Below are 18,224 nucleotides of genomic sequence, written 5' to 3'. Positions count from 1 at the left end.
TTGTTGGGCATGAGTGTGAGTGAGAGATGGTGCACATGGGAAAAGCAAGAAAGGAAAATTGGGCATGGAGAGAGAGAGTAGTGAGGTAGAGATGCATGGGGAATAGAAGGATGAGAGGGAGAAATGTTGGATATGGTGGTGGAAAGGGAACAGAGGGACAGATTGAAGGGGATGTAAGAGGGAGGAATGTTGGACATAGTGGAGGAAGAGATGTGGCATGGAGTTGGAGAGGGATGATAGAAGGAAAAATGGGCATGGGGTTGATGGGCAGTGGTGAAAAATGCTGCACATGATCTGGGGGAGAGAGGGAGAAATGTTGGATGTGACAGTAGAGGGGGTGGAGAGATGCCTGGATCTCTCAAGGCAGATGGACAGTGAGTGTGAGAGAGAGCGAGGGAAACTTGTTGCCAATAGGGATGGAGGAGAGAGGAAGAAAAGCTGGACTCATGGAGGGACAGAAAGAGATGTTGGTTGGGGAATGGAATGAGATCTGGAGGAGAGGAAGCAAACAGGAGGCAGAAATAAATAAATACAGTAAAACCTTGGATTGCAAGTAACTTGGTTTGCAAGTGTTTTGCAAGACAAGCAAAACATTTGCTTAAACTTTAACTTGATATACAAGTAATGTCTTGCAATACAAGTGCATACAGTATACACGCATCACAACTGAGCCGATGGTTCTTCTCTCTCTGACACTGCAAGAATGTAGTGACTGTTTTAAATGAGCAAAGTCTTGCAATACGAGTACATACAGTATACACGCGTCACATCATCACAACTGAGCCGATGGTTCTTCTCTCTCCGACGCTGCGGGAATGTAGTGACTGTTCTAAATGAGCAAGGTCTTGCAATACAAGTATGTATAGTATTTTGTATTAAAGTTTATAGGTTGTGAAACGAATCGTCTTGAGTTTCCATTATTTCCTATGGGGATATTCGCTTTGATATACGAGTGCTTTGGATTACATGCATGCTTCTGGAACTAATTATGCTCGCAAACCAAGGTATGACTGTAAATACTGAATGCACAGTCAGAAGGAAGTGCAACCAGAGAATCATGAAATCACTAGACAACAAAGGTAGGAAAAATGATTTTATTTTCAATTTAGTAATCAAAATGTGTCTAACCACCCTCATTTCTAATACACCCTCCTACCAAGCCTTCAGGAAATCAATCAAAAGCTATCTCTTTGATACATTTCTCTGATTCTTCCCTGCCTTGTTGTATCTCTGACATACTTATTGCATTTCTGACTACTCTACCAATGTAATTGACAATATTCTCTGTAACATCGCTGTCTGTGCACAGTCTCTTCCTATGTAAACCGCTCTGAACTGCTTCTGGTATTGCGGTATACAAAATAAAGTTGTTATTATTATTATTATTTTAAGAATTTATATCTGCTATATTTTTGCACTATATTTGTCTATTTTCTATAATTGTTACTGAGATGACATTGCATATTTGAAACCCCCCCACAATATAAATGATAATTAATTTTCTCTGCGTACACTGTGCTTTGTGTTTTTTTAAATTTTGTGGTTACCATTATGTATTAATAAGATTATATTGTGTGTATATGAAAAATGGATGGAAGAAATTGCATTACAATTAGTACTATTATTATGGGGGGTGGAGTCAGGGGCTGAGCTTGGGCGGGTCTGGTCAGAGCTTGGACAGGTCTGGGGTGGAGCTTGGTCAGGGTACTCGGTTGGCATCTGTTAGGCTTAGGGGTCACTGGTCGCCGTACATGAAGAAGGACATGGTACTACTCAAAAAGGTCCAGAGAAGAGTGACTAAAATGGTTAAGGGGTTGGAGGAGCTGCCGTACAGCGAAAAATTAGAGAAACTGGGCCTCTTCTCCCTCGAACAGAGGAGATTGAGAGGGGACATGATTGAAACATTCAAGGTACTTAAGGGGATAGACTTAGTAGATAAGGACAGGTTGTTCACCCTCTCCAAGGTAGGGAGAACGAGAGGGCACTCTTTAAAGTTGAAAGGGGATAGATTCTGTACAAATGTAAGGAAGTTCTTCTTCACCCAGAGAGTGATAGAAAACTGGAACGCTCTCCTGGAGTCTGTCATAGTGGAAAACACTCTCCAGGAATTCAAGACAAAGTTAGACAAGTTCCTGCTGAACAAGGACGTATGCTGGTAGGGCTAGTCTCAGTTAGGGTGCTGGTCTTTGACCAAAGGGCCGCCGCGTGAGCGGACTGCTGGGCATGATGGACCACTAGTGTGACCCAGCAGCGGCATTTCTTATGTTCTAAGTTGAGAAATACTGATCTAGTGTGCCTGCACAGTCCCCCAGTTGGGGGATTCCATCATCAGAGGCATTAACCTTGGAACACAGGGCGAGGAGACCAAAATAGTGAAATGTCTTCCAGGATCCTCAGCTACCAGGAGTTCCAGGCAAATACTGACAATAATTAAGGAAGAAACTAAGGATTTTAACACTGATGTTGTTATCCATCTGGGAATAAATGACCTGGCCAACAACTCCACACTTGCAGCACAGAAAGCTTTTCGGGAGCTTGGTGAGGGCGTGAAACTTTTTGTAAAGACTTTAGCTTTTATGAAATACTGCCTGCATATGGAAAGGGAGAGCAAAGAGTGAAAAACACAGAAGACTTTAAAAGATGGCTCAGAGCCTGGTGTCATCAAGAAGGCTTCAGGTACATAGGAGGATGGGGAAATACATGGAAGGACAAGAAGCTATATTGTACTGATGGGCTACATATTACTACAGCAGGAAAAAGAAACCTTGCAAAGAAATTTAGACAATATTTTTCTAGGCATTTAAACTAGAAGGTGGGGGTGGTGTATGTACGAAGGACAATTATAGATACCACCCCCGGCAAAAGAAAAGATGTGATAGTAGTAAAGATTGCAACATAAGCAATATCAGCAACTCATTTCTTAGTATTGCAATGGAAAGTGAAACGACACAAAAATCCATAGGAAAAAGGAGATTATCGCTGAAAAATTGCTGGAAAGCGATGACCACAAATGCTCACAGTCTAAGCAACAAAGTTCATGATCTGCAAGCCCTGATGTTAGAGGCAGATCTAGATATTGTCACTATCACAGAGACATGGTTCAGTGAATCACATGGATGGGATGCAAACATACCGGGATATAATCTTTTTAGGAAGGACAGAAATGGTCAAAAAGGTGGAGGAGTAGCTCTCTATGTAAAGATCAATATCCAAACGACCGAAATGCAAGGGACCTGGGGAGAGGAAGAAGCGATATGGATTGCTCTGAAAAGAGAAGATGGAACTTCTATCTATGTGGGTGTAGTCTACAGACCTCCGACTCAATCGCAGCAAATTGATAAGGATCTGATTGTGGATATCCAAAAGTTTGGAAGGAAAGAGGAGGTTCTGCTGTTGGGAGATTTCAACCTGCCGGATGCGGACTGGAATGTTCCGTCTGCGGAATCGGAAAGAAGTAGGGAGATAGTGGATGCCTTTCAAGAGGCTCTGCTCAGACAAATGGTGACGGAACCCACAAGGGAAAAAGCGATATTGGATCTGGTCCTCACAAATGGAGAGAGTATCTCTAATGTTCGAGTGGGTTCTCACCTGGGAAGTAGTGATCATCAAACGGTTTGGTTTGATATAACAGCTAAAGTGGAGAGCGGCCGCACGATACTTAAAGTCCTAGATTTCAAACGTACGGACTTTAATGCAATGGGAAAGTACCTGAAGAAAGAGCTGTTAGGATGGGAGGACATAAGAGAAGTGGAAAGACAGTGGTCTAAGCTGAAAGGAGCGATAAAAATGGCTACGGACCTTTATGTGAAGAAAATCAATAAAAACAAGAGAAAAAGGAAGCCGATATGGTTCTCCAACCTAGTGGCTGAGAAAATAAAGGCGAAAGGGTTGGCATTCATGAAATATAAAAAAACCCCACGAAGAGGAGAGCAGAAAGGACTACAGGGTGAAAATGAAAGAAGCCAAGAGAGAGATACGTTTGGAGAAGGCACAGGCGGAAGAACAAATGGCTAAAAATGTAAAAAAGGGAGATAAAAATTTTTTCAGATATATTAGTGAAAGGAGGAAGATAAAAAATAGAATTGCTAGGCTAAAAGATGCTGGGAACCAATATGTGGAGAGTAATGAGGAGAAAGCAAATGTGCTAAACAAATACAGAAGAAAATCCTGGAGAAGGACCGAGATTGTCTGGCAAAGTTACAAAAGAAAATGGAGTAGATTCTGTGCCGTTCACGGAGGAGGGTGTTTATGAGCAACTTGAAAAACTGAAGGTGGACAAAGCGATGGGACCAGATGGGATCCATCCCAGGATACTAAGGGAGCTCAGAGAGGTTCTGGCAAGTCCTATTAAAGACTTGTTCAACAAATCTCTGGAGACGGGAGTGATTCCTGGGGATTGGAGGAGAGTGGATGTGGTCCCTATTCATAAAAGTGGTCACAGGGATGAAGCAGGAAACTACAGGCCGGTGAGCCTCACTTCAGTTGTTGGAAAAATAATGGAAGTGTTGCTGAAAGAAAGGATAGTGTACTTCCTTGAATCTAATGGGTTACAGGATCCAAGGCAACATGGCTTTACAAAAGGTAAATCTTGCCAAACGAACCTGATTGAATTTTTTGATTGGGTGACCAGAGAGCTGGATCGAGGACAAATGCTAGCTGTAATTTACTTGGATTTCAGCAAAGCCTTTGATACAGTTCCTCATAGGAAGCTGTTGAGCAAACTTGAAGGGCTGAAGTTAGGACCCAAAGTGGTGAACTGGGTCAGAAACTGGCTGTCAGACAGACGCCAGAGGGTGGTGGTTAATGGAAGTCGCTCGAAGGAAGGAAAGGTGACTAGTGGAGTCCCTCAGGGTTCGGTGCTGGGGCCAATCCTGTTCAATATGTTTGTGAGTGACATTGCTGAAGGGTTAGAAGGAAAAGTGTGGCTTTTTGCAGATGATACCAAGATTTGTAACAGAGTAGACATCGAAGAGGGAGTGGAAAATATGAAAAAGGATCTGCAAAAGTTAGAGGAATGGTCTAATGCCTGGCAACTAAAATTCAATGCAAAGAAATGCAGAGTAATGCATTTGGGGATTAATAATAGGAAAGAACCGTATATGCTGGGAGGAGAGAAGCTGATATGCACGGACAGGGAGAGGGACCTTGGGGTTATAGTGTCCGAAGATCTAAAGGCGAAAAAACAGTGTGACAAGGCAGTGGCTGCTGCCAGAAGGATGCTGGGCTGTATAAAGAGAGGCATAGTCAGTAGAAGGAAGAAGGTGTTGATGCCCTTGTACAGGTCATTGGTAAGGCCCCACTTGGAGTATTGTGTTCAGTTTTGGAGACCGTATCTGGCGAAAGACGTAAGAAGACTTGAGGTGGTCCAGAGGAGGACGATGAAAATGATAGGAGGCTTGTGCCAGAAGACGTATGAGGAGAGACTGGAAGCCCTGAATATGTATACCCTAAAGGAAAGGAGAGACAGGGGAGATATGATTCAGACGTTCAAATACTTGAAGGGTATTAACGTAGAACAAAATCTTTTCCAGAGAAAGGAAAATGGTAAAACCAGAGGACATAATTTGAGGTTGAGGGGTGGTAGATTCAGGGGCAATGTTAGGAAATTCTACTTTACGGAGAGGGTAGTGGATGCCTGGAATGCGCTCCCGAGAGAGGTGGTGGAGAGTAAAACTGTGACTGAATTCAAAGAAGCGTGGGATGAACACAGAAGATTTAGAATCAGAAAATAATATTAAATATTGAACTAGGCCAGTACTGGGCAGACTTGCACGGTCTGTGTCTGTATATGGCCGTTTGGTGGAGGATGGGCTGGGGAGGGCTTCAATGGCTGGGAGGGTGTAGATGGGCTGGAGTAAGTCTTAACAGAAATTTCGGCAGTTGGAACTCAAGCACAGTACAGGGTAAAGCTTTGGATTCTTGCCCAGAAATAGCTAAGAAGAAAAAAAAATAAATTAAAAAAAAATAAATAAATTTTAATTGAATCATGTTGGGCAGACTGGATGGACCATTCGGGTCTTTATCTGCCGTCATCTACTATGTTACTATGTTTGTCTGCAGAGAAAGATGAATTTTGAGTACTTCACAGCCATTACAAAGTCTAACTACTAAGCTGCATCTCTATATGTAAGATAATGTAATTTTGTTTGCCAAATTTTGTTTTCACACCCCCATTCAGCAAATTGCCTAGGGACTATTTCCCATACCATGAAATGTTGACATACCCTTCATCTTTCTTAATCTTCCTTCTTGGTTTTGGAGAAGCTCGAGGAGAAACTTTAGCTTTCCAGTCTTTCACAGGCAGCCTTTGAGTAGATCCCTTGGCAGTAAAATTTGCGGATGTGATAGCCAGGCTTTCAACTTCATCATCATGATCACTAAGAATAAAGATTATGTAAGAGCTAAGTGTGTCCTATAGACATTAAATTAATCTATGTCACTATACAAAATAAAACAGTTTTAGCAAACTGATGGTCAAACAGTTATAAAGTTTGGAGAGTAATAAAAATACAAAGGCTTCTTAGCTTTCTTACATATGCAGGCAGGAATAAGAGCAGGTGCATTCCTGCAATGCAACATGCCATGTCTTTCTTCATATAGCATCGTCTCTGAAAGTTGTATACATGGAACCAATATTTCCTGCAGATAGCAGGATAAAATTCAATCACATGTGGAAGGATGTCACTAATGGAAATGAGCATGATCTATACTCTAGCTACAGCTAGCAAACTAGGCTCTTCTGAGGATATGTGAGGGATTGTGCATGCTCCAACCCCCTCCCCCCCAAAAAAAAAAAAAAATCATGCTTAACAGCTTAACCCCAAAGGAAGATGGGAAAGCATGTTTAACTGATTTATCTTGTCCATTGAAAACCACAGTTATGACTAAGCAACTTTGTTTTTCCCTTATGTGGGGATTCTTTTGTTTCTTACATTACATTACATTACATTACTGGCTTATATTCCGCCTGTACCTTTCAGTTCTAAGCGGATTACATCAGAACGATAACTGGACATTTCCAGGAAGAGAAATACAAATTACAATTAAGGCGTAAGGTCTAAAGCAATTTTGATGAGTGGGTTCTAAGAGGGGGAGAGAGGTGGAAAGGAAGGGAATAGGACATTTGGGTGAATTTCTTGAATAGTAGGGTCTTGATTTCTTTGCAGAAAGCCTTGAGGTCAGTTGATGCTGTCAGTAGGTTGGTGATGGAGGGGTCCAATTTAGCTGCTTGTGTTGCAAGTAAGTTGTCATACATCTTTTTGCGTTTAGTTCCTTTAAAAGGGGGGAAGGAGAAAGGGGATTGGGTTCTCCTCTGTCTGGTTGAGAGGTTCCTGTTTAGACGGTTGTTTAGGTGGGTGGGTGCCGTTCCGTTTAAGGTTTTGAATAACATATAGTATAGTTTGAATTGGATGCGGGCTTGTATTGGAAGCCAGTGTGAGTCTAGGAAGGCGTTGGTGATGTGGTCAAATTTTCCAAGGGAATAGATCATTCTGAGGGCAGTGTTCTGCACAGTCTGTAGTTGTTTTATTAGGTAGGTAGGACAAGAAAGGTAGAGGATATTGCAGTAATCCAGTAGACTTAGGACTAGGTATTGAACTATGAGTCTGAATTGTTCTTTTTCAAAGAATTTTCTGATTTTGCGAACTTTTCTTCTGTTTGAAAAGTTCTTATAATATTTATAGTCTGCATTATCTATGAGAACTAAGTGGTTTACACTACAGAAAAACTAAGACATTAACAACAAATTCAAACAATAATAATAAAGAACAAAAATTACCAAGCACATACATGTGCATCAATATGCACATATGCACAATGCGGGGGGAGGGGGAGGAGAGGATAAAAAAAAGACTCGATCAAACAAAATGTAAAACACAACTATTCTAGCAGAAAAAAAATTATCTTCCTCAAACGGTTACATTAATGCCCATCCCAAATACATATATTAAGACTCCATGTAATCTTGTTTCTTAATGTTCAAAAAATACAAAGATGAGAGGGCTCAAACCTATATTGATCACCATCAATATTTACAAGAAAAGCAAAGAATGTCTGTACCAGGTGTTCGAGGACAGCAGGCAAATATTCTCACGTCATCCATGGAACCCAATATGGACATTACCAAGTATATTGTCACAGAAAATTTTTAAGGCAGTGCCTGTACCACATATGTGCCAGTGCCTACCTGCCCGACAGGACATATGTGCAAGCTGTGTCTCACTTCCGGCTCACCACACAATTGTTTCCCACGTACTCACCTTTATAGGACCCCCAGGGACCCCTGAAGAAGACTTTTTGTCGAAACGCGGACCGTGTTGGATCCTGTATCCCTAGCGGACTAGGTCCTTTAAGGCTCTTATGTGGATGATTTATTTTTATGTGGATGGAATTATTTTATGTGGATGATTTCAGTGTACCTTTGGAACTTTGACACTTTCAAATAGAGTCCATTTAGGAACATCGTCACTCCACAGAGTTTTTTTGGTTTTCCCTACAGTTTAAGAACATAAGAACAGCCTTACTGGATCAGACCAATGGTCCATCAAGCCCAGTAGCCCGTTCTTATGAAGCCTGAGGAACTCCCCAAAATCAACAAGTAGAAAACCAACAAAGCATACAAAACCAAACAACCCCACCAAAGATAACTCATATACCCAAAAACAACTCACAATGTACCAATAGAATACACCACTCTCAAGTGTGCATATATGAACATCAGAGCCATAGGCCCTAAAACAGAACGCATAAAAAACTGGATAGAAGAAGATAACCTAGACTGCCTTTTCCTCACAGAGACTTGGCTTACCTGACAAGGACCCCAGAATAACTGAAGTTTGCCCAAAAAGCCACAAATTAACATTAGTCTGCAGAGAAAATAAAAGAGGAGGAGGAATTGCCATCATAGCCAGAAACACCATAAACCTAAAAATATAAGACAAAACAACCGACCAATACATGGATTTACTAGCCTGTCAACTTTCAACATCACTTAAAGGAACACTAGCATGCATACTATGCTACATAACCCCAAGTAACTGAAGCACAGCTAAACCAATATTTGAAGAATTTATGAAACTCTCTAACGACAACCTACAACCTCCTTCTAGGAGACCTCAACCTCCACCTCGAAAACCAATCCTGCAAAAATGTAGAAACCTTACTAGCATATCTCAAGGCCTTAACATATAAAATCTTAATCAACAAGGACACCAACTAGACATCGCAGCCTACATGTCCCAACAGACCACACAACCAGAGATCCAAACATCAAACGGAAAATGGAACCGTTCCCTTTGGTCTGATCACTACACTTACTCCTTCGAAATCAATTGGACCAGTAACAAAAAAATTCCAACTACTCAACAAACAACTTACAACTCATGCAAACATATAGATCCCACCACATTCTGGACAAAAACAGACACCATAATCCAATACTACACATCCAAAGACTTCATCTCAAAATGGGACGAACTAGCCCCAGAAAAACCCCAAACCAAAATCCACAGAAAATCAGACAAGTGGTTCGACAACAAACTACTCCAACTCAAAAGACAATGCAGACAACTAGAAAGAAAATGGAGAAAAAGCAGCCAAGAATCCACAAAAACAGCATGGATAGTAACAAACCGAAAATACAAACAAAAACTGAAAGAAAAAAGAAAGTCATACTATTCAAAACAAATAGGAGAAGGACCCCAAGACACAAAAAAGCTATTCCAGCTACTAAAAGTTCTCACAAACACCACACCCTACATAGCCAACAGCAACTCCCCCCTCCTTCAGCCACCCTCTTAGCCACATACTTCAAAAACAAGATCACAAACATCAGAGCCCCATTCAACAGAACCCCCACACACATAGAGACATCATTTCCCCCTACAGAAAAAGAACCAGTCGCTGCAGATAGAACCTGGTCCCATTTCTCACCCATACAATGGTCAGACTTTAATAATCTATATAATAAATACAGCCATGCAGCCTGCGACCTTAACCATTGCCCCCCATACCTACTGAAAACCTCAAGTACATTATTCCGTTCCCTGCTTCTACAATGGATACATTCTTTACTACTAGAGGGTCATTTCCCACAAGAACTCAGCGAAATCATCTTAACTCCGATATTAAAAGACCCCAAAGGAGCAACGGACCAACCATCCAACTTCAGACCCATAGTCTCAATCCCACTGTACATCAAACTGATGGAAGGCCTCGTACCAACTTTAACCTCATACCTAGATAATCACAACTTACTCCACCCCACACAGTCTGGCTTCAGAGCTAACTACAGCACGGATACCCTACTAGGAACACTAATGGACACTGCCAGACAATACCTCTGTACAGGCAAGAAAATCCTGCTCATACAACTAGACCTCTCTGCAGCCTTTGACCTGGTAGATCATGACATTCTTCTACAAACTCTAGACTCCATAGGAATCTCAGGCAAGGTACTTGCATGGTTCATAGGCTTCCTACAATCCAGAACCTACAGGGTTAAAACAATGCAAGAAAGATCAGAACCATGGTCCAACCCCTGCGGAGTTCCCCAAGGATCACCCCTATCACCCACACTATTCAATATATACATAGCCTCCCTCAGCTCCTACCTAGACAAACATGGCAGATGACATCACTATTCTCCTCCCCTTTGACCACCCAGAACCCACCATGACAAGCACAATACATAGAACACTTGAAACATTAGCAACATGGATGACAGAGCACAAATTAAAACTTAACTCTGACAAAACAAACTTCATCCTCCTAGAAAATAAAACTCCAACCTTAACAAATCTAGTAATAAACTCAATCTCATACCCTATTCAACCCACACTAAAACTTCTGGGAGTAATAATTGACAGAGGCTGTACCATGCAACCACAAATCAACAAAGTAATAAAAGCATCATTCGTGACCATGAGAAATCTAAGACAAATCCGAAAATTATTCGACAGGAAACAATTCCTACTTTTGGTATAATCTCTTATCCTTGGACTAATAGACTACTGCAACATACTATACCTCCCATGCCCAGCGACCATGACAAAACAATTACAAACAATACAAAATACAGCCCTAAGACTCATCTACTCACTGAAAAAATATGACCATATCACAGAAGCATACCATGACTCACACTGGCTTCCAATACAAGCAAGAGTACACTTCAAATTCTACTGCCTACTTTTCAAGGCTATTAACGGAGAAAGCCCAACCTACTAGAATAATCGACTAACCCAATCCTCTTCAACCAGGCACAGGAGAACCCACTCACTATTTACACACCCATCATCCAAAAATGTCAAACGAAAAAAACTATATGACAACCTAATAGCCTCCAAAGCAGCTAAACTGGACAGACAAATCACCATTCTGTTATCATCGACCACAGACTACAAACCTTCAAGAAAGATATTAAAACCATACTCTTCAAAAAATACATAAAACCCATCTAGCACGACCAGTCCCTACCCAAACCCCACCTACCCTCTCTATACCCTTAATACACTCTAATTTGCTTCTAACTACCCAACAAAGTCTAAAATGCTTCTAATTACCCAACATTTATCACCTTAAGATCTCGACAACTCTTTGGTACTTCTTAAGTAACTATTATGACATCGCTTATGCTATTCCTGTAAACTTTTATGTAATTCTTGATAACTTTGATGTAATCCGCCTTGAACCGCAAGGCATTGGCGGAATAGAAATCACTAATGTAATGTGATGTTTCTTTATCCCCTTCCTAACTTGGATTTGCAGCTATATGCTAAGAGTGGGACTTTTGCATTTGCGACCTGATTGACTGTTATTTAGGGGTCTTGGCTCATTTCTCTTAGGAGTCTCTTTCTCTGTTATCCTGCTACTGGGTGAGAATACGGGTGTGCTCCAATGCCCGGCAAACAGACCGACTGTTGATGTGAAGGATCAAGTCTGGAATTGGGGGGCTAACCACGAGACTCCCCAATGTCGTGGGGGGCTGAAGGTGCTTGAGTTCTATCATTGTGGGCACCCCAAATCCTTGGGTGCATGAATCTTTGGCTGTGGAGGAGAGAGAATTGGAGTTCATGTGGCAGCTTGTAGCCTGTGCTGTAGGCAGGTGGTTTCAGTGATGGCTCTCTTTCCAACGAGGGTACGTTCATGTATTCAGATAAGGGGTTCCAAACCTTTGTTATTTGCTGATTTAGAGTGCTGGGGGGGAAATAGGAAGTGGGGGCAAGTGTGTTTGGATCAGCAGGCATCAGAGCTGGAGGGACTGAGCATTTGTCCTGCTCTCTTCATACAAAGGTATGAGGAGGGGGGCTCGGGTATGGATGGGAGGTACAGGGGAGCATCTGGTGGCTGGAGGGAGTAGGCATCCTTCCTGCTTTCTTTGGGGGGTGGAGGTCAAAGGGGGAGATGATAGGGGATGGCATCTGGCGGGGGAGGGGGCCTTCAGTGGCAGGAGGTGTAGGCATCCCTCCTGACAATTTTTTCTCATGGGGGTTTGGCAAGGCAGGAGGGAGTGGACATCCCTTCTGCCGATTTTCACTGGAGCGGGGTCGGCAAGTCAGGAAGGAGCAGGTATCCCTCCTGACAATTTTCGCTGGACTGGGGGGGGGGGAGTCAGTCCCCGGTGCCAGTTTGTCAGGAGATGCTGGAGGGGGTTCTTTTTGGTATTTTTTTTAAATGGGGGTAGATATTTTGTACATGTGTAACATGCAGTTTCTGTGCTCAATTAAAAAAGTGCCGCTCATCGCCAAGTGATGCTAATGCATCAATCACTTGGGTAGTTTGCATGGGGTTTTAATATTAAATAGCTAATTTGCATGGCCGGATCGGAAAATAGGTGATCGAGGGGAAAAACACATAGTGAGACGTTTTGTGCATTGGGTCAGCAAATGCAATTGTCGCTACAGCAGGTAAAACTTTAGTGCATCTAAGCCACAGTACTCATTAACCAAAACTCAAAAGTATTAGCCATACTGAGAAAGAACCAGTACTGAGTAGCACCTTAGCTGTAGTTAAGATTTTCCCTCTATATCCTTTTTTTCTTCTACAATTATGTAACTTTTTCCCACCTCCCCATTTTTCCTCACTTTCTAGTTTGTCTGTAAATGTCATACGTGTTCACTCTAACTACTCTTTTACACTCTTTTTATTTCTCTCTATTCTATATTAAATTCTTTTCTATTTAATTATTATATAATTGTAAACCGGTCAGATATTCATTTTATGATCGGGTTATTAAAAACTAATAAACTTGGAAACTTGGAATTAGTTCCAGAGAAGTGCTGTGTCCATTTCAGCTTCATTGATGAGAAAGCCTTCCATTTCAAACACACACTGAATACACAGTGGAGTGAGGCATCCTAACTATATTGAGCCAGGTGTGAAACAACAATTTGGAGTCCAAGAAAAAGAGAGAGATGAGGCCTGCCATACCAGGGTAACAACTGACTTTTCCCGAGTGCATCCAGAGGGTGAGAGACAATATCATACTTCTTATGGTCTAGTGCAGTGTTCTTCAACCTTTTTACACCTTATGGACCGGCGGAAATAAAAGAATTATTTTGTGGACCAGCAAACTACTAAGACTGAAATTTAATAAAAAACATTTCCGCCCCGTCTCCGCCAGCTCGGTCCCCGCAAAACATCTGATCCCATCCGCACAAGCCTCAGTTATGATTTTATATTGAACGTATTTTATTAAAGTATAAAAAGAAACAATATTCTGTACAATTGTCATTTTATAAATACAAATATACATAGCAAGGACCAACAAAATCCCTGTCTCCCCTCCCCTTCACATATATCCCCTCTACTATCAAGAAAACTGAACAAGCCAAATTATTACAGAATGCTACACAGAAATATCATGCTAACACAACACTGCAGTCACACATGACAGGCATAGTGTTAGGGGAGTGCCCCCTGGTCAGAGAGAGCCCTAAGCCAGATGGAAGCTAAAGAAGCACTGCCTGGGCTTTGCAGTCCTCAGTTATGTCTCTAGAAGGATCTATAGTTCAAATCTCATGTATTCTAATGACAAAATAGAACTAAAATTATTTTTTCTACCTTTTTCTGCCCATTTTGTTCATGTTTATCCCAGTTTCTGCTTTCTTCTGTCTTTTCTTAATTTTCTTTCCAAGGTCTTCAGTCTATCTGCCACTTCTGTCCCTTCCTGTCTTCTACCTATTACTCCAATATCCAGAACCTCCTTTTTCTTCTTACTGTACCCACCCCGTATCCATCGTCTCCCACCTATCTTCCTACTCACATCAAGTCTGCTTCTTTTCCTTCACCCTACAACCTCCATGTCCAGCAACTTCCTATGTTCTTTTTTACTTCCCGTTGCTGAGCCAGCCAGCCAATCCACCATCTTCCCCCATCCCATTCCAGTACCTCCCCTCTTTTCCCCATCTTAATCCAGCAGATACCTTCCATCACCCTACTCCCTCCATTCCTTATTCAGCATCTTCTTCTTGTCTCCCTATTCCCTCTATCCATGTCCAACATCTTACTTTTGTCTTCATACTCCACCCTCGTGTTCAGCATTTTCCATGTCTCTCTGCCCCCTGCAAGGTCCAGCATCTGTCTTTGTGTCCCTATTCTTCTAACTCCCACCTAGTTCCAATAACTATTCTCCCCAAGGGGATCCACCATCTCCCTTCTGTCACACCAATCCCCCCCCCCCGGGTCTACCATCCCCTTCTCACAACACATATATCACATTTTTCTCTCTCCTCATAATCCAGCATCTCTTATTTCCTCCCTTGGCTGCTGGCCCCGATCCACTCTTCCAGCACTCGATTGCTATCAGCCCTGCCTTCGATCCTGGTCCTGCTAAACTGGGCAGCAATAACAAAGACAAAACCTACCCTACCTTCAACTGTGGTCCCGCTAAATCAGACGGCAAAAACGAAGACAGAGGCCGTGGGACCTTTCCTCTTGCCTGAATTGCTATTTGCTATAAGCTCTGCCGGTCTCAATCCTGCCCCTCAAAAACAGGAAGGCACTTCAGAGGGGGGCAGGATCAAGATCGGCAGAGCCTATAGCAATGCAGGCAAGAGGAAAAGTCCCACGGCTTCTGTCTTTCTTTTTGCCCTTTAATCCGGCCCTGCCAACACCACCACAGTCGGAGCGCCCACTGCTATACACCCGGCAGGAAATTTAACTGCGTCGATCTCGCCGACCATGCACGGACCGGCAGGAATTTTCTGCGGACCGGTGGTTGAAGAACACTGGTCTAGTGCAGTGCTTCTCAACTCAATCCTGGAGTACCCCCTTGCCAGTCAGGTTTTCAGGATATCCACAATGCATATTCATTCTGGATATCCTGAAAACCTGACTGGCAAGGGGGTACTCCAGGACCGAGTTGAGAAACACTGGTCTAGTGTAGGCTTGTCCAACTTGGCCCTCTAAGTGCTTTTTTCTAGCCCTCAAAAGCTTGGTAATTCATGTGGTGCTTATAGCAAAATTCATAGGAGCCAATTTTCATAGGAGCCAATTCAAGTGGTGCTTACAGCAAGATTCATAGGAGCCAAGTCAAACTCACAACAAATTTCTCCTCACCCAGCAAAGAAAAACAAAATACATCTGATATCCAATGACCAGTCTATATCTCAATGTCAAAAGCAGGACAGGTAATGTGGACAAATCAAAAAGTAGAGTCCTGTCACCAGGGCCGGTTTTAGATATAAGAACATAAGAATTGCCATCTCCGGATCAGACCATGGGTCCATCAAGTCCGGTGATCCGCACACGCGGAGGCCCCACCAGGGGTACCCTGGCCTAGTTTTAGTCCCCATATCACCGTATGCTTCTCAAGGGCACATGGCAGAAATTAAGAAGAGGGCCCCCTCTCTTCCCACCATTACTATGACACATAATACAACTTTAGTTTAATTTTTTATAGTGTGTGGGGGGATAGGGTGGAGGCAACATCTACATCAACAGTAGGGTCATTTTTTAACACATTGGGAAAGGATCCTTCTACTGTTTCTCTGAAAAAATTAGTTACTCCAATTGAAAGCTATCACTTTATTTTCCATTTTTTAATTTATATTTAATTTATGATGTACTATTGATCTGAGCAGGAGAAAAGCAGCTACAGAGAGAGGCAGAGGGAGAGAGAAGCCAAAGGGGGAAAAAAAGCAGATAAAACAGCAGGAGAGAGAAGCAGAGGCAGGAGACCAAGAGGGGAATCGGTGAGAGTTAGCTCCATCCAACCCCCGACGTCCATCACCTAAGCTCCGCCTTAAAAGGGGAGGGGCCAACGAAGCAGAGTTGATCTGAGCAGGAGAAAAGCAGCTACAGAGAGAGGCAGAGGCAGAGAAAACAAAAGGGGGAAAAAAGCAGATAAAAGAGCAGGCGCAACCACAGCAGACCCAGAAGGCATCCGCAGCTGACCGGCAAGCAGACAGCAATGGAAGCAGTAGACGGAAGCAAGATGTTGAGCTATCCAGTTTTCTGCATCGTCTGCCATATGTATGATTACCTCCCCTCTGGGAGGCTGTCTTACGTATGCGCCTGATGCAGAGAACTGGAGAGCCTGAAAAGACAAGTCAGACTCCTAGAGGGCAGAATATTGGAACTGGAGGCACTTCAAGCAGGGGAGGAAGGAGACAGAGATGCAGAGAACGTCCAGACAGAGGAAGCAGAGAACAAGACAGAAGATACCATCGAGGAAGAAGTCCGAGAGCTGGAGAAGTTCATAGAGGAGGCATACAGGGAGGCCGTGGAAAATCACCAGCAACAGTGGAACTGCCGAAAGACACCTACAGAGAGTGTGGACCACCCGACAAACAACCACCAGGAAGAAATGGGTGATACAGTAGCGAGAACGAAGGATACGGACCAGCGGCAGGAGAGGTGGACATACACCAGGGACAGGGACCTGAGGCTGGAGAATCAGAAGATAGAGAGGACAGCAATCGTCGTGGGCGACTCCATCATCAAACAAGTTGACAGCCACATAACGGAGGAAGACTTGATCGGTTGGTGACCTGCCTACCGGGAGCCAAGGTTGAAGAAATAGTGAGCTGCATCAACAGGATCCTCAATAGTGTGGAAGAAGAAGATACGGCGGTGGTGATCCGTGGGGACGAACAACGTGAGCAATAGGAACTATAACAGGGAAGTGCTGAAGGACCAGTTCCAGATGCTAGGAAGGAAGCTGAATACCAGAATGCAGAGGATAGCATTCTCGGAGATCCTGCCGGTACCCAGAGCAGATGAGAAGAGGCAGATGGAGCTGCAAGCAGTCAACGCGTGGATGCGGCGCTGGTGTGAGGAAGAAGGATTCCACTTCATACACAATTGGACAACGTTCTGAGGGAAGAGCAAGCTCTACAGGAAGGATGGACTCCACCTCAGCAGAGACAGAACGAGGCTACTTGCAAGCAACATCAAGAGAGAAGTGGACAAGTTTTTAAACTAGGAAGAAGGGGAAAGCCGACAGTCAACAGAGAGAGAGAGTCGATGGTTCGGGAACCGGTATACCCAGAGGATACCGTGCAAGAAGATAGAGGGAAAGACTCACCGGATTACAGGCAAGACAGATCGAAAAGGACACAAGAGGGAAGGAAATGCAAGAAAGGAAAAAGCTGCAAACTCAAGTGTATGTACACAAACGCAAGGAGCCTTACAAATAAGATGGGTGAATTAGAAGCCATAGCACAAAAAGATAACGTTTACATCATAGGCATCACGGAAACATGGTGGACTGAGGAAAACGTCTGGGACACTGTGCTACCGGGATACAAACTATACCGCAGGGACAGAGTAGCTCAAAAAGGTGGGGGCGTTGCCATATACATCAAAGAGGAAATTGAATCTGCTGGAGAGAACACGCCACAACTGACGGATAAGTTAGAGTCTCTATCGGTCAAAATTCCAGGAACAAATGGCCTGGAAACGAAGATCGGCATCTACTACCGACCTCCAGGGCAGTCCAAAGAAATTGATGGAGAAATGACAGATGAGATTAAACGCAACTGCAAGGAAGGCAACACAGTTATCATGGGTGACTTCAACTATCCGGGAATAGATTGGAACCTAGGCACCTCCGGCTGCATTAGAGAGAACAAGTTCTTGGATGCGGTAGGCAATTGCTTCCTGGAACAACTTGTCAAGGAAAATACTAGAGGAAATGCAATTCTGGACTTAATTCTAAATGGCCTGAGATGTAGAAGTAGAAGGGATGCTGGGAAGCAGCGATCACAATATGATCCACTTTG

General features: G+C 43.1%; 1 protein-coding gene across 4 annotated transcripts in view; it reads right to left on the bottom strand.

Annotated features, from left to right (window-relative positions):
- EDC4 (enhancer of mRNA decapping 4) overlaps positions 1-18,224 on the bottom strand; it is a 1,195,251-nt gene that overhangs the window by 368,465 nt on the left and 808,562 nt on the right. For 3 of the 4 annotated variants that reach the window (XM_033940763.1, XM_033940759.1, XM_033940762.1), the window contains exon 20: positions 6,225-6,377. The exons of the other annotated variant lie outside the window; for it this stretch is intronic. In XM_033940763.1, the coding sequence (XP_033796654.1) occupies positions 6,225-6,377 (153 nt within the window). The remainder of the gene's footprint in view (positions 1-6,224; positions 6,378-18,224) is intronic. 4 annotated transcript variants of the gene reach the window in all.

This window comes from Geotrypetes seraphini, chromosome 4 (genome assembly GCF_902459505.1).
Source record: "Geotrypetes seraphini chromosome 4, aGeoSer1.1, whole genome shotgun sequence".
NCBI lineage: Eukaryota > Metazoa > Chordata > Amphibia > Gymnophiona > Dermophiidae > Geotrypetes > Geotrypetes seraphini.
The sequence above is the reverse complement of the archived record's forward strand: the minus strand, read 5'-3'. Positions and strand labels throughout refer to the sequence as shown.